At 52.6% G+C, this 21,803-nt stretch overlaps 1 protein-coding gene across 1 annotated transcript; it reads right to left on the reverse strand.

The window, feature by feature from the left end:
- Positions 1–491: 491 nt before the first annotated feature.
- On the reverse strand, positions 492–4,734 carry SELENOW (selenoprotein W). The gene is made up of 6 exons (XM_055312046.1): positions 4,584–4,734; positions 3,120–3,144; positions 2,960–3,013; positions 2,702–2,776; positions 2,495–2,593; positions 492–910 (listed from the first exon to the last, which is right to left on the reverse strand). The coding sequence occupies exons 1-5, from the start codon at positions 4,610–4,612 to the stop codon at positions 2,513–2,515; spliced, it is 264 nt and encodes an 87-aa protein (XP_055168021.1). The 5' UTR covers positions 4,613–4,734; the 3' UTR covers positions 492–910; positions 2,495–2,512.
- Between the last annotated feature and the right edge of the window lie 17,069 nt (positions 4,735–21,803).

The following is a 21,803-nucleotide window of genomic DNA, read 5'->3' on the forward strand; positions in this document are numbered from 1 at the left end:
TCCAGTCTGACTGGTGTCATTTTAAGAGAATGAAATTTGGACACACAGGCCACCGGGATCCACGTGCAGAGACCACAGGAGGCCGCAGCAAGGACTGCCATCTACAAGCCAAGCAGAGGCCTCGGAAGAAACCAAACCTGCCTCACCTTGGCCTCAGGCTCCCAGTTTCTGTTGTTTGAACACAAGCTGGAATTTTATTATGGCCACTCTGACGAGCACCCAAGAATGTGGGGCCCCAGGAAGATGTATTAGAACAAATCAGGGAGTCTGGGTCTCATTTAAATTATGATCACTGATGCTCGCCGCCTTATCCCTCATCTGCATGACCGCAGAGCTGCTATAAAGTACTTCATTGTCAGCAAGGTAGCCGGCACAGGGGTGCTCAGTACCTGGTGCCCCATTTCCTGGGCTGGGGGCTGGAGGGGGTGGGGAGGGTGAGGCTGTGGGAGGAGGTTCCAGGGGTAAAAACAGACCCTCGCCCGATAGACACGTTCTGTTAAACTCATCCAATGTTTATTGAACGGTGAACCGTTGCCAATACTGCTGGATCCTGCAACTCACTCATGACTCACTCAGATCCTCTTCCAGGCCACCGGAGAAGGAAGCCAGGAGCAGGACTACCCCGAAGGCCTAGAGTAGCCAGGGGGCTGGGGGATGCGGGGAGGTGAGGAAAGGTGGGGAGGGGAAGGAGCAAGGCAGGTGGGGTGCAGAGCTACACTCCCAGAGGCGTGCATGCGAGCACACACACACACACACACACACACACACAGAGGCAAAGACCAGGGGCATCAGTCTCTGCCCCCACGTGGCAGTCGCGGGGACATCAGGGAAAGACCAGGCGTCCACGAGACATTTCAGTTCTTCCCATCATGAAGCGTCTGCCACGAGGGGCTGGGCCAAGGTCACTGGGCTGTGGGGAGAAAAAGTGGGGAGAGCTCAGAGCTCAGCCTGCAGTGGGATAAGGCTGGGTGGGGACCCCACGATAAAGAGAAGACAGATGATGGGCAAAATGCAGTCCCAGAGGGAAACTGAGGCACAGAGACACCAGGATGCCTGAGAGGGAGAAGCTGTAACCCCATGGTGACACTTGCTCTCCGGACAAGCCATCAACTGAAATGGGTTTCTGTGATGCCCGTGTCAGCACATGCCAGCTGCGAGCCCCACAAGGACCTCTTCACGGTCACCAACCCCCCAACCCCCACCCCCGTGCAGGCCCCCAGCTCCTCTAAGCTAAGGGAATGTCCTGCTGGGTTAGCATCCTGGTTCACCACAGGCCCTGGGTGCTGAGCCTGTGCTGTTTAGTGTGAGGCCTGGGGCTGGGAGGTAGCAGCCCCTGACTTTGGAAGGACCCAAGGCCAAGGTGAACAGTGGACAGTGAGCTTCCCAGTGGTGATACCCTGTGCATGCTGTGGGGACAATTAAGTGTCCCGGCCGTGCCCCACTGCCTCCTCCCTTCACTGACTGGCACGGCTGTCCTGTGGCTGTGATAACCCATAACCACACGTATTAACAGCTTTGCTGAATTCCGAGAGTCCTTCCGGCGAATCTCTGATTGGTGGTCTCGGGGACCCCAGAAAATGAGCTCCCAAAGCATGCAAACAAGAGCCACTTGCCCCTTCTCTCCTTTGTCTTACATAAATCCCATTTTTGCTTATGTGCGATGAAAGCATCGGTGGACGGACCTCTCTGGAAGCCAAGGCAACCAGGTGCTGATTTAAGGAACTGCCTTTGAGCTGCTGAGAGCTGCTGAGAGCTCCGAAGCCACAGCTGGTGTGTTTATGCAAAGGGACGTGCTCTATTCTGGGCTTTAAGAATGGAAATCGCCGCCCCCATCCTCAGAGCCACAGCGCATAACTGATTCAGCTCAAACCGCTTTAGAATTACATAATTCTCGACTTTCTCTTTTGTTAACTTGGGGAGACTCCTTTCATTTCAGACCACCACGGGGTGGGGGGAGGCAAGACACTACTGTTGTGCGTATCGCATTAATTCAATAGGCACATTCAAGTTCATATTGGTGACCTTGCTCTGCTCTAGTCAAAGACTCTAAAGACCTTGGGTTTCCAGCATTTGAAAACCATTTTCTGGAGCCAAGTCTCCTGGGGACAGGAGCCTGGGTCCACAGTTTACTGGGATGGAACAGTGGGGGACAGACGGGAGAGTCCGGCACCCGAGTACAGAGACCAGGAGAGGCCTTCCAGGCTCTTAAGTGTCAGGAGCCAGAACCTGGTTCTGGTGTGGGCTAGCAACTGGTGCCCTGTTCTGGAACAGGTTGGGTTTGGGCTCATCCGGAACCCACTGGCTTGGAACCCACTGCTCCTTCCTCTCCCCACCTTTCCCCAGGAGGTACTGAGCAGCAGTTCCAAATCCAGAGAAAAACATGGAAATGGCTCCTTGTTCTAGAATATCACTGGGTTGGAAACCAGTCTCAGGTTCCGTGTACATGAGGGCCTAGCTGGCAATCCCCGTGCGTCAGAGCGGGGTCCCCCCTCACCTCTGCCTTCAGGGCACATTAGCCCTGAGCCAAGGCGGTTTTGATGGCAGCCACCAGCCTCAGAAACTTGCTCTCCGTGTCCACGTAGCCATCACCTCTCTGCGGGTGGGAAGGCGATGGAAGGGCTGAGCCGAGACCGAGGTCCCAACTCCCAGCCAGCCTGAGGACAAGGCAAGATGGACAGACAGACTGGACGGACAGACCTACCTTCTTGGAGTGAACCAACTTCCCCGCTACCGTCACTTCAAAGAAGCCGGTGGCCTGGGGAGTCCCCTCGCCACACTGGGGGGAGAGAGAGACATTGGAGGGGCTGAGCGGCCCGCTTGGGGACACCCACACCTCCCCAGGAAATGGAGATTAGGGGGTCAAGGGTAGGGCCAACCCAGGCCACCCTGCTGCCACCCAGGGTTGAGGGACACACAAGGAGACTCATCTTTGGTTTTCTTCCCCCGCCCCAAGACTCACGATGTCCAGGCATCCGGGGAACTCATCCTCTAACTTCTTCTTGAGCTGAAGGTACTGAGAAGGAGGTTGTAGGGGTCACAAGAAGGTTAATAGGGGCTGTGCCCAGGCACCCTCCTCCCTCATCTTCCAGGGACACCTCTGGGGGGACCACTCTGCTTACCTTGGACTTGTAGCCTCAAGCGCCACTGGTGGGCGGGAGTCCAAGAGAATAGGTCACAGGGAGGAAGAGCAGAGGCAGGCAAGGGGGGGGGGACACAGTCAGGGCACAAAGGAAAAGGGAAGGGGGCCCAGAAAGACCAAAGAGGAACCGAGATGACAAAACCAAAGCAAGGACAGAGGAGAGGAAAGATAGAGAATGTTGGGGGGGGTACACAGGAGGTGGACACCCACATATAAGGAAAACCGACAGGGAGCAGGGGAGCCGAGAGGGGTTGGGGTGCATAGCAAGGGGGTGACAGGAGAGACCAAAAGTTTGAGATGCGGGAGGGAAGGAAACAGAACCAGGTTAGGATGAGAACCTCAGGAACAGCATCTCTACCCCCCACCACCACCACCACACACCCCAAGGAACATCTCGGGGATAACCTTGACTCCTAGATCCCCAAGATCCTCCCACTCCTGAGGACGGGATCCAAACCCTTCCCCAACCCCCACGGCAGGCCATTTCAGGACTGGAGTCTGCAGCACAGGCCTTGTGGGAGCCTCAAAATGTCACTCCACCCTCTGCTTTGCCGCGAGTGCGCGGGGGCATTTCTCAGGCAGAGACAGATCTGAGCCTTTCAAAGTCAGCGGCTGCCCCAGGGAATGACTCAAGCTTCAGACCCGGCCCCACCCTCACCTATAACGAAAATGGAGCTAAAATCCTCCTCCTACAAGCCTTTCTGGGAGGGGAAATATGCTGATCGTGCATTTCCTTTTTTTTTTTTTTTTTAAATCAAGAGTTTCCTAAGCGCCCACATGCAGGCCTGCCTGTGCAAGTCCCCACAGTGCTAGGTGCCAGCAGGGGGACAGAGCAGTCAACGCGAAAGAAAATCCCCTGTCCACCCGGGGCTTCTGCAGGCCAGCGGGGAAGCTGGGTCAAGCATGCTTTAGTAGCACGACCCCCGGCCCTCCCTCTGCGGTCCCTGAGGTCACCCCCTCCCCCTCTGCAGATGGGGGAACCTAGACCCGAAACTAAGGACGGGGGCTAACGATGGGCAACTGACTGCATTCCTTGCAAACCCACGCTGGAACATTCTCGAACCTTCTCGAGAGTCGCCGTCCCCGCCCTATGATTGTCCATGGTGCTGGGGGAGGGGAAGCCCGAGTGTGGGCAGAGGCTCCTCTCCCAGCCCAAAACTGCCCCCCGCCCCCCACTCTGCAAACGAGCCCCCGGAGTCGGAGGTCTCCAGAGGCAACACACACGTGTCTCGGTTCCACCTTCGAGAACGCGAGCTGTCCTGGTGCCACGGCCCGGGCAGGTGGGCCAACGCCCTTCCTTCTCGCGCCCCCCGCCACCGCCGCAGGGGACCCCCCTCTCTCCGGGAGGGGTCCCCGAGGGTCCAGCCGCCAGTGCCCAGCACCGCGGGGCCGGCATGGGGCCCGCGCGGGGGTGGCGGAGGGGGCCCCCGGCCGCCGCGCTTACCAGTAGACGACTCGGACGGCGAGGGCCATGGCCGGGGACCGCAGCGCGGGCGGGAGCGGACGGCGACCCACCTGCGGCGCGGACCGCGAGCTCCGCCGCCCCGGCCGCCGCCCCGAGGGGGTTGCCCCGCGTTCCGCGGCGCGAACCAACGCGCGGGGGGAGGCGCAGAGGGCGGCGGCGGCGCGCGCCCACGGGGGCGGCCCCGGGACCCTGCGGCCCCAGCCTGGGCCCCCACGCGGGCCCGTCCCCTCCCGCCCGGGGGCTGGACGTCCCGATGGGAGCCCCCGGGGGAGCCCCTCTGCGCGCCCCCTCCCGGCCCCCCTCCGGGCCCGAATGGTATGGCCCCGCCGGGCGGAGAGAACGCGGCGGCCGGGGAGGGCGGGGGGCGGGAGCGCGGCCCCTTTCCGACCGGGGAGGGTAAGGGGCCGAGGCCTCAGCACTGAGGGTGCGCAGGGCGACCCCCACACGCCGCCCGGGGAGCCCAGGGTTCCGGCAAACTCTGCAGGCAGCGTCTGCCTTATTCAGGCCTGGCAGCTGGACCCCGGGGGGGGGGCTCCGTGCTCTGCAGCCTTCCCCAAGGCGGGGGCTTCCGGAAAGGGCTGGAGGGGCGCTCAGTGGTGGAGCGGCTGCCTTTGGCTCCCGTCCTGACCCCGGGGTCCTGGGATCGAGTCCCGCATCCGGCTCCCCGCAGGGAGCCTGCTTCTCCCTCTGCCTGGGTCTCTGCCTCTCTCTGGGTCTCTCATGAATAAATAAAATCTTAAAAAAAAAAAAAAGTGCTGGAAGCTGGCAGCTCGTTAAGGGATTAGGGCATGGGCTCTTCTCTGAGCCTCAGTTTCTCTGTCTGGAAGATGGGCATAGGCATTCATTTAACAAATATGGACTGCGGACCTACCTGCAGTCAGGGACAAAAAAGGTAGATGAAATCCCTGCCCTGATGGGACTGACTGAGCCTGGGGGCTGGAGGCGATAAGGGCGTTGATGTGCGCGTTAAATTGGCAAGAGCTGAGTCCCTCGGGCTGGAGATGGCTCAGTAAAAACCAACTCTGCCCAAGATCTTCCTGCCACAGCTTCTGTCTCCGCCTCCTGGTCTCTGTCCTCACCTGCTATAACCCTGTCTCAGGGCAGATGACAGACAAGGTTCAAGTTACACGCCACCTCTGTTGGTCGTGTGACTTTCTGATCCCTGTGGTCTTGGAAGGATATAATGAGCCTGGGACATCGAGCACTCCACACAGGGCTGGGTGCAATCAATGTCCCATGAAGAGACGTCTTCCAGAACAAAGCCCCAAATCTCCAAAACGATGTGCCCCTTGTCTGGTCCCATCCTTCCCTTGTCTCAGTGCCGTAGCCACACAGAACCACTGCAGTCCCATCTCCGTCCTCACCCACTTTCCTGCCTCTGGGCCTTGGCACGTGCTGTTTCTACCCTCTGCTGCTGCCTCACTCCTGCTCGTCCTCCAGGATTGAGCTCCAACATACTGTCACCAGCTAGACCCCAAGACCTGCTGTTTACTGCTGGTACCCCTCGACCTTTGTCCCACATTTTTTTTTCTTAAGCCCTTCTTCCTCTTCTTAGCTTGTCTCTCAATTCAAGCAAATGGAAAGCAAAACCACCATTGCAACTGCCCGGACAAGACCTCCTGGGCAGGCCCAGACCACCCAGACCAGTTTGAACTTAACCCCTGTCTCGAACCTGAGCAGATGGGCCATGGGGTGATCTCTAGAATGACAACTACCTTTATCTCATTGTAATACTAAAATCTCCACCCAAGGGTGAGCACAAGCCTCATTTACATAACATACAATGTGTGCACAGGCACGTTGCCTTAAGGCACATGCGTGACCTTATAAGCCCGCCTCTTCATATGATGACAAGGCTTCCCTATCCAAATATTCACCCTAACCCTAAATTAAAGAAATCCATCCACCCTTGCTCAGGGAGCCACTTTGGAAGCTATTCCCGGCGATCTCCTTATTTGCTGCAAGTAAACTTTTCCTTGTGCTGACGGCTCAACCTGGTGCCGTTCCTGACTCAGCAAGGAGCAAACCCACGCTGGCTCAGTTACAATATTATAAGAAAAATGTTGTGCTTCCATAGAACACTATGGCTTTTGCATAGTACAGCTGTATTAGTTTGTCATCACAAAGTGCCACAAACTGTGGCTTAAACCACAGAGATGTATTAGCTCCCAGTTCTAGAGGTCAGATGTTGGGAAATCTAGGGCGCCTGGCCAGCTCAGTTGGGGGAGCATGCAACTCTTGATCTCAGGGTCATGAGTTTGAGCCCAGTGCTGGATGTAGAGTTGACTTAAAAATAAAATCTTTGAAGAAAAAAAAAGAAGAAGTTGGGGGCACCTGGGTGGCTCAGTGGTTGAGCATCTGCCTTTGGCTCAGCTCATGATCTCAGGGTCTAGGGATCAAGTCCTGCATCAGGCTCCCTGCAGGGAGCCTGCTTCTCCCTCTGCCTATGTCTCTGCCTCTCTCTCTCTCTCTCTCTCTGTGTGTTTCTCATGAATAAATAAAATCTTAAAAAAAAAAAAAAGTTGAGATCCAAGTGTCAGTAAAGGTGGTTTCCTCTGAGGGCTGGGAGAAAGAATCCACTCCATGCTTTTCTCCTAGCTTGTGTCTTGTTGGCTATCTTGAAGCTCCTTGTAAAAGCATCACCTGGATCTCACATAGCTGTGTGTGTGTGTGTGTGTGTGTGTGTGTGTGTGTGTCCAAATTTCCTCATTTTATAAGGACGTAAGTCATGTTCAATTAGGGGCACACCCTTCTCCATTATGACCTCATCTTAACCACTTAGGTCTGCAATGAGCATGAGCCTATTTCCAATGAAGATCACATTCTGAGACCTCTGGGAGTTAGGACCTCAAGATATATGAATTTGGGGCAGGACATCATTCAACCCATGATAAATCATTCAGAACTCTGGGCTCTGCTTTATAATCCTATAAATTGCAGAGAAATGAGAGCAATGCGCAATAATTCTCGGCAGATACGCACATAAATTCTGTCTGTCTATAGAGGGACAACTCTCTCTCTCTCTCTCCCCTACTTTGAACTGCAATAACAAAATACCAGGAACTGGGTGGCTTATGGACAACAAACGTGTGGCGGGGGGGAGGACACAAATATTCAGGCCACAGCACCTCCCCAAATGTCCTGCCTCCTTGTGAACCTTCGCTTCAGTATTCCCAATCTGTAAATATGTCTGTTCTTTGATCCTCCTCTGAACAGGTGAAGTCCAGTCCCTAACATATGTTCACTTTTAGATCTGTATGAGTCCTGATGTTCCCTTCCCCCCCCAAAAAACTATCTTGTAACAATATTGTCCTCAAGAAAGATCTCCTGAGCCCCTCAGGCTGGGTCAGGGTCCCCTCAGGGCTCCCCCATCTCAGCCGCCACCACTCTGGTTGTCACAGGTCTGGTGACCCCACTGGCTTTCCCAGCACGCCCAGCAAGTGGCTGGGCACAGCACAGAGGCTCTGAGAGTGTTTTGTTGGCCGGGCTTTGGGCTGAGACTTTGCCAGGAGCTTCAGAGAAAAGGAACAGCACCCCCTCTTCTGCCGTGAGAACAAAGGGGTCTCTGTTGTCCAGGAGGGGGAGGCTGGAAGAATTAGTAATGATTTTGGGGCTGGGACTCTCTTTTTCTCTCTCTCCCTCTCTCATACACACACACACACACATACACACACAGACCAGTGGTAACACACAAGGACTCACCCCCACCTGGCTATACGATTGCACAGCCAGGCAAAGCACAACCCAACCAGAAACACAATAACACAACAGCCTACACCTCTAGTCGGCCACACAAGGACACCAAAGCACACCAGGACCCCGTATACAGCAGCAACAGCCCAGCCGATGTCACAACAACACATCTCCAAACATCCAGGACACAAGGACAGCAACCTCCACCTGGCCACGTGGTGGGACACACAGCTGCACTCCAGACACGCAATAGAGCGACACAACGCAGATCCAGCCAGGGGAGCGACAGCTCACCCCAAGATCCAGCTCACTGGGCCACACGATCACAGACAAAGCACCTGTTGCAGGACGTGGCCACAGATGCTGACACACACACATATGATCATTGGTGCCTCTTGGAATGGCCCTTCCCACCCCCAGCAACACACAACTCCTCCTGTCCCCAGAACATAAACAATGTCCCCATATGTATTATGGGAGGGCCTAGTGAGTGCTGGGAAGGAAAATAAAGCCAGGAAGTGTGGTTGGCTGGGCTGGGGCAGAGAATTTTGTAAACAGATCAAGGAAGGCAGCTATGGGATTCATAAGAGCAGCCAGCCCTTACAGAGGCAGGAGCTGTGAGGGTCCCATTTTACATATGGGCAGACTGAGGGCGCTCCCCCGAGGTCACACAGGCACAGAGCATGGTTGTGTCCCCAGCTGACGGCTGCAGAGCCTACACTCTGAGCCTCCTTCCTGTGGGCAAGATGAGAAAGGTGGGGGCAGGCTGGGCAGTGGGTGTCACTGTCAGGGGTGAAAGAGGCCCAGACCTTTGAGGGACACCCATGACCCCCAGCCTCTGCCTTATGTCGGCCCCAGGGAAGATGCGGCTCGCCGTCTCCGCCATTCTTGGGACCTGCATGAGCGGAGGCTTTTTACTTGGGTTGTCCATCTTCTAGGTTATTAGCTTGTGGGAGTTCTTTACATAGTGTAGCTATGAGTCCTTTGCTGGAGATACGTTTTGCAAACACCTTCCCCGTCTGCGGCGTGCCTTCCTCATTTTGCAGCAGCGTCTTTTGCAGAGCAAATGATTTTAATTTTGAGGAAGCCCTATTTGGTTTTTTTTTTGTTGTTGTTGTTGTTTTTAAAGATTTTATTTATTTATTTATTTATTTATTTATTTATTTATTTATTTATTTATTTATTTATGAGAGACAGATAGAAAGAGAGGCAGAGACACAGGCAGAGGGATAAGCAGGCTCCATGCAGGGAGCCTGACATGGGACTTGATCCGGGGTCTCCAGGATCACACCCTGGGCTGAAGGCGGCGCCAAACCACTGAGCCACCAGGGCTGCCCAAGGAAGCCCTATTTGTTTTTTTTCTTTGATGACACGTTGTCCTTTTTTTGGTGTCATATATAAGGTGTCTATGTCAAACCCAAAGCCTCTAAGATCATTTCCTCCTGAGTTTTCTTCTGGAAGTTTTTGTAGTGTTCGCTCTTTTATTTTTATTTATTTATTTATTTATTTATTTATTTATTTATTTATTTATTTATCTTTTTTGGTGTTCGCTCTTTTAGATCTTGTGCTTTCTTGTCCTTACCTGGCTTCTTATCTTGTTCAAATCCATCTCTGCCACCAGGCCTCTGAGTGGCATCGGGAGAGGAGAGAAACCTTACAAAGTTAACCTTCCAAGGGCCCCTGCTCTCACAAGCTTGGCCCTTGCCTTGCATCTGGGAAATTGGCCGATAAACACTTCCCTCCACTGATAAAAAAAACTTCCCTAAATGATAAGGGGGTTCACTGCCTCGGCCCTTTGTACAAAACAGTATGGTTCATGCTGACACCTGCTGTCTTCAGGAAGTCTGGAATTGGGGTACAGGCTAGGCGATGGTGCCTACAGACAAGCCCTCCCCCCCCAGATCCTTGGGTCCTGGGTCTCAAATGGGCTTCCCGGGGCAGAAGCATTGCCCCACGTTGCCACATGTTCACTGCCGGGGAATCGTGCTCGCAGGAGGGAGCCAGCACGTGGATCCCTCCAGGCCCCCCTGTGTCTTTTCCTCTTGTGGTCCACCATGTGTCCTTGCTATGTCACTATAATGAAGCAACTATAGGGGCGCCTGGGTGACTCAGTGGTTGGGCGTCTGCCTTTGGCTCAGATTATGATCCCGGGGTCCTGGGATTGAGTCCTCCATTGGGCTCCCTGCGTGGAGCCTGCTTCTTCCTCTGCCTGTGTCTCTGCCTCTCTCCCTCTGTGTCTCTCATGAGTAAATAAATAAAATCTTAGAGGAGAAGAGAAGAAAGAAAGAAAGAAAGAAAGAAAGAAAGAAAGAAAGAAAGAAAGAAAGAAAGAAAAGAAAGAAAGAAGAAAAAAAGAAAGAAAGAAAGAAGAAAGAAAGAAAGAAGAAAGAAAGAAAGAAAGAAAGAAAGAAAGAAAGAAAGAAAGAAAGAAAGAAAGAAAGAAAGAAAGAAAGAAAGAAAGAAGAAAGAAAGAAAGAAAAAGGCAGCTCCAAGCCAGGCATAAACCCTGGCTTTCTCCTTTTCCTTGCACGTCAGCCACTTATGGAGGATTTCGTTTCAAAACCTACCCCAGGGATTCCTGGGTGGCACAGCGGTTTGGCGCCTGCCTTTGGCCCAGGGCGCGATCCTGGAGACCCGGGATCGAGTCCCACATCGGGCTCCCGGTGCATGGAGCCTGCTTCTCCCTCTGCCTGTGTCTCTGCCTCTCTCTCTCTCTCTCTCTCTCTCTCTCTCTCTCTCTCTGTGTGACTATCATAAATAATAAATAAAAATTAAAAAAAAAAACCTACCCCAGACGCACCCACCCCTCCCCACCTCTACCGGGGAGCCCAGGGGTCCTCCTCTCCCATCCTCATCGCCCGTTCCCTGCAGCCTGTCCCCCTCAAGGCCACCAGGGGGCACCAGGCCCACGACTGGCAGCTCCCACCCCTCTTATGCTCAGATCGTCAGTGGCTCCAGCATTTCCCCATCTCAGCAGATCTCACCTGGGATCACTGGAGCCACATGTTCCGAACCCCTCCCTCATCTCTCACCTCTTCCTCACAGAGTTTTTGGCTTGTTCTTTTGTTTTGTTTTGTTTTGTTTTGTTTTGTTTGTTTAAAACTGAGGGATAACTCACATACCAAAATGCATCATTTTAGAGTGTACAGTTCAGTGGCTTTTAGCACCTTCACAGAACTTTCTAGTTTTTATTTATTTTTTATTTTTTTAAGATTTTATTTATTCATGAGAGACACACAGAGAGAGAAAGAGAGAGAGAGAGAGAGAGGCAGAGACACAGGCAGAGGGAGAAGCAGGCTCCATGCACGGGAGCCCGATGTGGGACTCGATCCCAGAACTCCAGGATCAGGCCCTAGGCCGAAGGCAGGCACCAAACCGCTGAGCCACCCAGGGATCCCCTCTTCCTAGTTTTTAAAATGATCCTAAAATCTAGGGGCGCCTGGGTGGCTCAGTCAGTTGAGCATCTAACTCTTGGTTTTGGCTCAGGTCATGATCTCAGGGCTGTGAGATCGAGCCCCCGTCAGGCTCTGCGCTCATTCCAGAGTCTGCTTGGATTCTCTCTCTCCCTCTCTCTCTCTGCCCCTCCCCTGCTAGTGCTCTCTCTCTCTCTCTCTCATAAATGAATAAATCGTTTTAAAAAATGAAAAAACAAAAAATAAAATGACCCCAAGTCATTGTTCCTTATAGGAAATGATGGTGATAAGGGATGGGAGGTGTGTGTGTATCTGTTTTAATTGTGGCAAAATACACAAAATCTAAAATTTACCATGAGAGGCGTTTTGTATGGTCACAATGTTGTGCAAGCAGCACCTCTAGTTCCAAGACATTCACATCAGCCCAAAGGGAAGCCTGGATCCACTAAGTGATCATGTCTTGCCCCCCACCAGCCCCTGGCCACCACCAGTGTGCTTCTGTCTCTATGGATCTGCGTGTTTTGCACATTTGGTGTAAACAGATCCTATAGTATGTGACCTTTCATGTCTGACTTAGTGTAATGTTTTCGAGGTTCATCTCAGAGATTTTGCATGTACTGTTCCCTCCACTTTTCCTTCTGATAGCCACAGAGCTCGCTCCCCACCTCCTTCACATCTTTGCTCAAATGTCACTTCTTCCCTGATGCTATTTAAAATTGTAAGCCATGGGATGCCTGGGTGGCTCAGTGGTTGTGTCTGCCTTTGGCTCAGGGTGTGACCCTGGGATTCAGGATCGAGTCCTGCATCAGGATCCCCCCATGAGGAGCCTGCTTCTCCCTCCATCTGTGCCTCTGCCTCTCTCTATGTTTCTCTCATGAATAAATAAATAAATCTTTTTAAAAAATTGTAAGCCCTCCCCAGCCTTCTGTATTCCCTCTTCCCCCTGGCACTTATACCCTGAGCGGTCTGCATATCTTATGGGTTTTTTTTTTTAAGATTTATTTATTTATTTGAGAGGGGAAGGAGAGGGGCAGAGGGGGAGGAAGAGAGAGAATCTCAAGCAGATTCCATGCTGAGTGCAGAGCCCAATGATGCAGGACTCGACCTCATGACCCTGAGATCATGACCTGAGCTGAAGTCAAGAGTCCCATGCTTAACCAACTGAGCCACCCAGGTGCCCCATCTTACGATTTTTTGAGCCGTCAGCTGCCTCCCCTGCTAGAATGTGTGCTCCGTGGTTTTCTGCTGTGTCCTCCTCCCTGGTCTGTGCCCACCATGTAAAGCGGTGAATGGTGTACAGCGGGCGCTCAGTAAATACTTGCCAGATAAATGCATCTTTAAGAAAGCCTTTTTATGGGTCCCTGAGTGGCTCAGCGGTTTAGCGCCTGCCTTTGGCCCAGGGAGTGATCCTGGAGTCCCAGGATTGAGTCCCGCATCGGGCTCCCTGCATGGGGCCTGCTTCTCCCTCTGCCTGTGTCTCTTCCTCTCTTTCTCACTCTCTCTGTCTCTCATGAATAAATAAATAAGATCTTTTTTTAAAAAGTCTTTTTAGGGGCGCCTGGGTGGCGCATTCGGTTAAGCATCCAGCTCTTGGTTCCAGCTCAGGTCAGGATCTCAGAATCCTGGGATCAAGCCCCCCATCAGACTTTGTGTTCAGCATGGAGTCGGCTTGAGATTCTCTCCCTCTGTCCCTCCCATTCATGCTCTCTCGCTCTCTCAAATAAATAAATCTTTTTTTCAAAAAGTCTTTTTAGTAAGCTTATTGTTGGGTTGCTACTGTCAACAGCTACAATTGTGAACATCGCCAATTTTCGCAAAACTCATCATTTATATCATTTATGTCACAGACATTCAAAACAATCTCATTGTATAAAAACTACAAGCAAGACAGGAAAGTGAACTAAGGCATTTGTTAGCACCAGGAGGGTCCTTATCTTCCTCTCTCTGCGATAATTCTTATCTCTTTCAAGGCAAGTACCAGGCGCTCAGAATTCAGACAAATTGTGGGGTGTGTGTGTGTGCATGGGGTGGGGGTGAGGGTTGTTCACTTCCTTGCAGACTTTGGCTGATAAGAAGCAGATCTGCATCCTTAAAGGGGAAAGGCATATTTCAGAGTTTAAACGTTTTGAAGTAGGGTTTAGGGGCGCCTGGGTGGCTCAGTAGGTTAAGCATTTGCCTTCGGCTCAGGTCGTGATCTCAGGGTCCCGGGATGGAGACCCCGCATCGGGCTCCCTACTCCAAGGGGGATTCTGTTTCTCTCCCTCTCCCCCACCCCTTCCCATTTTGCTCTCCGCTCTGTCTCTCAAATAAATAAATAAAATCTTAAAAATAAATATAAATAAATAAAATAGGGCTTATAGGCTATTTTTCCACTGGGGACGGGTTTGTCCAGAGCCTCTTGGAGGTCCTGTCAGGCCTCTTCGCGGGCTGCCTGCAGGGCCACCAACATAACATGGGTGCAGGCTCGAGGAGCCAGGAATCTGGTGTGACCTATTCTGGTGAGTATGGTACTCGAAGGAGTTAGGGCAAGTATTTAGGTATGGGCCGCACCAAGGACTATGTGTATATCTGTCCCCGGGGGTCCTACAAGCAGCCAGTAGTCACCTCCTTAGTGAGGCCTTCCCTGATAATCCTTTTTTAACATAGTGAAATGCATCTTTTCTAAATTTACTTTTTTTCACACAGTAAAGTATGCAAATCTTCTTTTTTTTTTCACTTTTTTTAAAAACAATAAAGTAAGCTCTATACCCAACATGGGGCTTGAACTCACAACCCTGAGATCAAGAGTCAGACTCTACCAACTGAGCCAGCCGGGCACCCCAAGTGTGCAAATCTAAGTGTATAGCTTGGTGAATTTTTCTTTCTTTTTATATATATTTCTAAAGATTTTTATTTATTTGAGAGAGAGATGGAAGGGAGAGAAAGAAACAGATTCCCCACTGAGCAGAGAGCCTGTCTCGGGGCTCGATCCCAGGACTCTGGGATCATGACCTGAGCCAAAGTCAGACACTTAACCAAGTGACCCACCCAGGTGCCCCTTGGTGAATTTTTCATACCCGTAACACTATTGAATAAGTTCCTGGATCAAGATAAAGATCATTTCTATTTTCCAAGAAGTTCCATTATGTGTGTTCCCTGTAAGCTGCTCCACAAGCGTCACCACCACCCTGATCCACGTCACCGCACATCAGTCTGGCCTGTTCTGGAGCTTCATGTAAATGGAATCGGGGACACCTGGGTGGTTCCGTGGTTGAGCTTCTGCCTTTGGCTCAGATCCTGGTCCCGGGGTCCTGGGATCGAGTCCCGCTTCAGGATCCCTGCAGGGAGCCTGCTTCTCCCTCTGCCTGTGTCTCTGCCTCTCTGTGTGTCTCTCATGAATAAATAAATAAAATCTTTTCAAAAAGGTAACTGGAATCAGACAGTACGCACTCCTTATATCTGGACGCATGGATAAGTGGATGCACGGATGACGCGCCAATGGTTGCATAAGTGGATGGGGTGGTTGGATTAACGGGTGGATAGATAGACCCATCTATCTATCTATGGATGAAGGGAGAGGCCTGACACCCCCACGCCCACTCCTAGGGGCTCTGGGTCAGGTCTCAGCCTGGCAATGGGGGAAGGCACAGGACAGGGGAACCGGGTGGATAGTCAGGCGTGAGGCTTGACACTGCTTGCCCACAGCAAAGTGACAAGGACCCGCAGAGCAACTGTCTCGGAGCCTTCTGGCCTTACCTAACCCAGCGTGGCCTACACACACCTCTCAGGGGCAGGGATCCCAGTCTGTCCTCTCCTCCCGCTGACCTTCACCCTTTAACCCCTCCTGCCGCCCCCTCCAGGTCTGGGACCCCTGCTCATCTCCACCCCCCTTTCCACCAGGGCAAGGTCCTGGTCCAGGCCCAGGTGGGGGCTTGTAGCCAGTGCAGACGTATGAACTGAGTCTCACCCACTGACCCGGACCTTCCAGCCCCAGCCGCACCCGCTGATCTGCAGAAGCCCCTCCGGGTGGACCTACAGAGACTTCTCGAATATGCTCACGTCCATTCAGAAGGCAGCAGCTTCCTCCTCCCCGGGTGCAGCTTTTACCCTGCTTGCTGCAGTGTGGCCCCCGGCGGGGTTCCTGAGTGGGGGTGACGGGGGTGTTAGGGGTGCACTGGAACCTCCTCCAAAGGCTGGTCCCGGGCGCGGGCTCTGGGCGCCCCCTGGCGGCCGCTCTCTCCCTCCGGCCGCAGCTCCACTCGCTTCCCCTTGAACTTGGGGGGCTCTGGTCCCGTCCCAGTCGCTCAGAGACAGGAGGATGTCACCGTTCACGCAGTACGGTGTCGCCACGAGACCAGGGGTGTCCCCTGACCCCCACCCTGCCCTGGATGGCCGGGGCAGTTCTCAGCAATCCGCCCGGGATGCCCGGCCAGCCCTCCTCCCTCCTGGGGGTACTTCCAGCCTTGCGGGGGAGGGGGGCGGGGATCCGAAGCCCTGGCGGCTTGGGCTGAGTCCCCTCTGCTCGCACCCCCCTTCCTCTGCTCTTTCCCTTCTCTCCTCCTTTCGTCTACACTCAGCTCCTAGAACCCACGGCCACTGCCTCTAATGCCACCCGCACCCACAAGCTGACCGCCCCCGGCGCTCCAACCCGGGTCCAGCCCTTTCGGCCACTTCGCTGTTTACAAGCCTGATGGGAAGCTCAGGCTTCAAGGGGCCAAAGTCCGATTTCTCTGCCCGTCCCCCGCCCCAAGCCCAGTCTCCATCCAGGTGTCCCCCGACTCCTCCGCTGGTCTTTTATCTCCCCTCTCCTGTAGTCTCTGTCTCCCTCTCCATCCCCCCACCAGCCAGGGAGGTGTTAGGGCTTTACTTTCTGGAATCCGTCTTCCCCAAACCATCCGCGTGCCATCTCAGCACAGGGCACCTCCATCCACCCAAACGGTCTCCCTCTGGCCTCACCCCAACACGCAGCCTCTTACACAGTCAGTGCATTCTGTCTTCAAAAACTATCAAGCTTCTGGCGACTTCCACCTCCATGGATTCCACACTGGCCCAGCAGCAGCAATATCTCCTGCCTGGACTACTGCAGTTGCTTAGTCATTGGGTTCCCCACTTCATCTCTGGCCCCCTACAATCTGTTCCCCACCCATGGTCAGAGGGACTCTTTCCTCACATGGCCCTGATGGCCCTGCACTATCTGGGCCCAGAGTGCATCATGGGCTCCACCTTCCACACTTCCTCCTCAATCCACTTGGTTCCACGCAGCCAGGTCTCCCTTGCCCTTCCTGAAGTTCCCAACCCCAGGGCCTTTGCACTAGCTGTTCTGGCCACCTGGTAAGTTTTTCTTGTGATATCCACATGGCTGCCCCCCATCCTGTTTTATTTCAGTCTCTGCTCAAATGTCAGCTACCAGGAGAGGACTCAGTATTTTGGCTTAGTACCTAGGTGGCTGAATGGGGCTGGGGACAAATGGAATGGTTGTTTCAAAGGGACAGTGGTCAGGACTTGGGTTAGGAATCTCAAATCTGAGCAAGTCACTCCCTTCTTCTATGCTTCAGATTCCTCAGCGGTAAAAAAAAAAAGGGGGGGGGTTGGGGGGGTCACAATATCCAGACACAAGGACTTGGGACAGAAATAGCTTTGTATAGGGGCACCAGGGTGGCTCAGTGGTTGAGCTCAGGTCGTGATCCCAGGTTTCTGGGATCGAGCCCCACATCAGGTTCCCTGCAGGGAGCCTGCTTCTCCCTCTGCCTGTGTCTCTGCCTCTCTCTCTGTGTCTCTCATGAATAAATAAATAAAAAAAGAAAGAAAGAGCTTTGTACAGATGAAACAAGTATTAATTTTTTTCAATGGCATTATTGCCATTAATGGAAAGGGAGGAATCCATGATGATGCCAGGTTGTGGCCTGGGGGACTCCTGTGAGTCTCCTTCCAAGTTTGGATCACAGGACTTTCCATCATTAGTCAGCATCCCCCCCACAGCACCCCCCAGCCCAGCCCCCAGGAACATATTAGAAAAGGAAGGGCACCGACGGGTAGAGGCAGCCTTAGCTGTCTGTCTGTCCGTCTGTGTTCCTGCCTCATTCACGGAAGCCTGGGCTCTCCAAGGGAATGGAGAAAATCCTGGCTGGACCCACTCTCAGCAAGTCTGTGTGGCCTCAGGTAACCGGCTTGAGCTCTCTGGGCCACCATCTCCTTTGCTGGCAGATGAACACAACAAAAATGTCAACTTCTCAGCATTTACTCTCACACAGACCTTAGAAAGCTCTTGGTATTTTAAAAACGATTTCCCCTGAGTCCGGGAGCAGTGCATGACCGTGGGGCAGGGGTCAGAGCCTGGATAGAAGCCGCCAGGTTTGAAACAGGAAGGGGTTTCGTAGGGGGATGGGGGGGTTGCTGACAACACCCGGGGAGGCGGAGCGGCGGCCTTGGGGAGTGACCCCAGGACCGCAGCTTGGAACCCCCGAGGCCGCTGCCAGGACCGCGGGGTGCAAGAGCGCCCAGCCCTGGCCCTGACCTGGGGTCTCTTGTGCCACCCAGGGCTCTGGAGGGAGCCCACCTGCTGGAACCCACCCGGTGTAAGGAACACGCAAGGAGATGGAGGCGGTGGAGACACGCGACGGGAGGAGGGCAGGAATCCGCTGGATTCACCTTTGGGGGCACAGGGGGCACAGCTCTGCACACCTTCCTCTGCGCATGCGCTTCCAGACATTTACAAACTGGTCAAGGTCCTGCGGTGCCCTTGGCCGTGTAACAGCTCCCTGGGAGCGGCCTGAGGGTTTCCCAGGATCACTGAGCACTTGGCTGAGAGCTGACTCTACAAACGGCGGTGAACCGCCCCAAGTGCAGACATCCCGCCTGTGAAAACCCGGGGCTCCTGTTGGCTATGTGGACTGGTTGTTTTTAATTTTCCAAATAGCGCGACAGCTGACGCCTTCGATGCGCCAAGGAATCTCTGTCCACTTTTTAAAGATTTTATTTATTCATTCATGAGACTGAGAGAGAGGCAGAGACACAGAGGGAGAAGCAGGCTCCCCGCGGGGACCCCGATGCAGAACTCGATCCCAGGACGCCGGGATCACACCCGTACCTGAAGGCACTCAACCACTGAGCCACCCAGGCACTCTGAATTCCCATTTTTAAAAAGGTTTTCCCTGTTCTAGAAGGTTCAGAGAAGCTGGAAATAGTAAGAAGAAAAGAATCCCTTGGAATCCCCCACACGCACCCAAGACTCGGGCACCGGCTGGTTGATGAGCGCCGCGTGGTCGGCGGCAGATCCTGTTTGCTTCTTTCCACAAAGCATCTGAGCATAAACACTTCCCGGTTATTACCGCGCGTCTGTCCCCTCGGTGAGTGGCCGGGCCTGCTCGGGGCCATGACCGGTTTCCTTCCATTCTGCTCGGCGCTCTGGGGGACCGGCCTCTGCATTATGCCTCTCCCCAAACTTCCGGCCCTTTCCTCAGGGCGCGTTCCCAGGAGGGCAATTAGTGGGTCAAAAGGTAAGAGTGTTTGTGAGGAGTCCTTGGCACAGACCGCGAGCTTCCACTTTTTAAAAACTTTTTTTTTGTTGTTTTCTTCCTAACATTGTTATAATAGCAAACACTCACGCAGTGCTTACTCCATGCTAGGAACTTTCACCGGCAGATTCACTCAATCCTTGTCCTGAGGCACAACGAGGTATTGCCATATCCATTTTGCAGATGGGGACTCTGAGGCACAGAATGTTGAGTCTTGGCTTTGAATCCAGGATGGCTGGCTCCCACATCCAAGCTCTCAACGAGTCTACACAGCAGTGAAATGATGTGTCCTCCCCAACAGCCGGGTGCCCAGGTGTGGCGTCCTGACCAACAGATGGTGGCTCTCCCATTGTGTGTGTAGTAGAGCCAGAGGCAGATCCAGATTTTGTGGGGTCTGAGGTTTTCACAATCTGGGGGACTTGCTTCAGGGAAAATAACGTTGCAGATTCAAAAGGAAGTGCAGGGCCATAGAACCAGTGTAAGTGACCTTGACACCGGACCTCCGTCCCTCTTCCCTCAAAATCATGCATTTTCAAACAGGAAAGTTGAGAGTTTTCTATGTGCCCTGCCGCCTAGACTCTCACCCTCACATGTCACTGCAGTGGTTTTATGAGACCTGGGCCTCTGTCCACTTAACCCGCCCTATTGTTCTATGCATCTCAGAGGAAGTTACAGACACCAGCCCAGCCCCTCCACTTGCAAATCCGAGTTCAGCATTTTTTTTTCCTCTTCTGATGCAAAATTCAGATGTGAAAGGTAATTTACAGTGCAGAGAACCGCCCAGATGTGCCTTTGCCACAGACCCATGTTCAGCACGTATGGGAACATTTCCCCAGGAGATGAACCACCGCGAGCCTCCGGAGGGGCACCTGCTTCAATAGCTGTAACCAGCCACCCCAGGTGCCCACGTATTTGATGATCCATGTGCTGATGGCCAGCTCCCGGCATTAAGAGTGTCCTCCCCTCTGGCAGGTTCCTTCAGACTTACTGCCCCCAGAATGGATTTCTGGGTCAGATGCTGAGGCTTATGGCTCTTTTTGCAGAGTGGCTCTCGTTTTCACCTCAACTCACCCTCCCCTGGGCCCTCCTCACACATCCACACAAAGAGCTATTTTCTCCTCTACAGCATTCCTTTTTTACTTTTATGGTGGGGGGTAGGGTGGCAACAGCAGAACAGTTCCTTAAAGCCCCTTAAAGTCCCAATGTTTTCCAGGATGTGGGAAGAAGTGGGGAGGGGGGTCCTGACATTAATCTCTCTTTTCATCCACTTTTTTTTTTTTTACAAACTGCTTGCTCTATTTTTATAAACACCATGTCCGGAGAAACCTTTCCAAAGGGCACAATAAAAAAGAGGACTAACAGAACACTATGAACACTGCCTTCTTCTAACAAATAATACCTTACACCCAGTAAAAAGGTCACAGCCTAGGAGAAATGTTTGTTAACGTGCAGTACAGACTTCAAGATCCGTAATAAATAAAGAGCTGCTATAAGTAAATAAGAAAATAAGTATCTAGGAGGAAAATGGTCAGAAGGTTTGAACCAGCAAAGAAGGGATCCCTGGGTGGCGCAGCGGTTTGGCGCCTGCCTTTGGCCCAGGGCGCGATCCTGGAGACCCGGGATCGAGTCCCACATCGGGCTCCCAGTGCATGGAGCCTGCTTCTCCCTCTGCCTGTGTCTCTGCCTCTCTCTCTCTCTGTGACTATCATAAATAAATAAAAGTTAAAAAAAAAATTGAACCAGCAAAGAAGTGCCAGTGATTATCTGAACACACATACTCAACCTCATTCGTAATCAGTGGAGTAAAATGAAAACTGTAAGATCATACAATAGGAAAGCAATGAGCAAACAAGTGAGACCCTATGTTGCTGGAAGGTAAAAATCATCACATCCTCCTGGAGGACGATTTGGCTGACTCTATCACATGACCTTTTACATATATTTTCTCTTATAGTCCAGAGATTCACTTCCAGGTTCTTGTCCTACAGACACATGTGAAACAGCCCATGTACAATACTCTTTCCAGTTTCAAGAGATGGAGCAATAGGAGTCTGGTCGAGTGACGTTACAGCACAAACACTGAAATTCTACGCAGCTGTAAAAAAAATACAATAAAGTGCCCTGTACATAGAAAGCTAAGACGCACTAAAAAGCAACCTGTAGAATTACATACAGTACAATTGCGTCCAAGACACAGAAAAATTAAAGCAACTCTTCCTTTCACGCATACCTGTGCATGATTGAATAGAATCACATATGGAACACACTGGAATCATTCACGCTGAACATCAGTGACAGCTACTTTGCAGAGAAGAGAGTGGGTTTGAATGGAAACAACGGTTCAGGGCAAGACTTCTGGTGTTTTGGTATGTTTAGGTGCCGTATCAACAATGTATGGTGAGAATATAGTCCTTTATTAGAAAAAAAGGTCAAAAAAGTCCTCTTTCAATAGTTATGAGGAGAAGAGAGTAGTTCCTTCTGATGTGCCTCAGGTCCCTAACCTTTAGAATAGAGAGGACTGCCCTCCCTAAAACTGGATTGTTGGACGTGAATCCACCTGCTTCAAAGTACAGCAGGCGCTCACCAAAGTCAGCACTACC

Source organism: Nyctereutes procyonoides, unplaced genomic scaffold (assembly GCF_905146905.1).
Source record: "Nyctereutes procyonoides isolate TBG_1078 unplaced genomic scaffold, NYPRO_anot_genome, whole genome shotgun sequence".
NCBI lineage: Eukaryota > Metazoa > Chordata > Mammalia > Carnivora > Canidae > Nyctereutes > Nyctereutes procyonoides.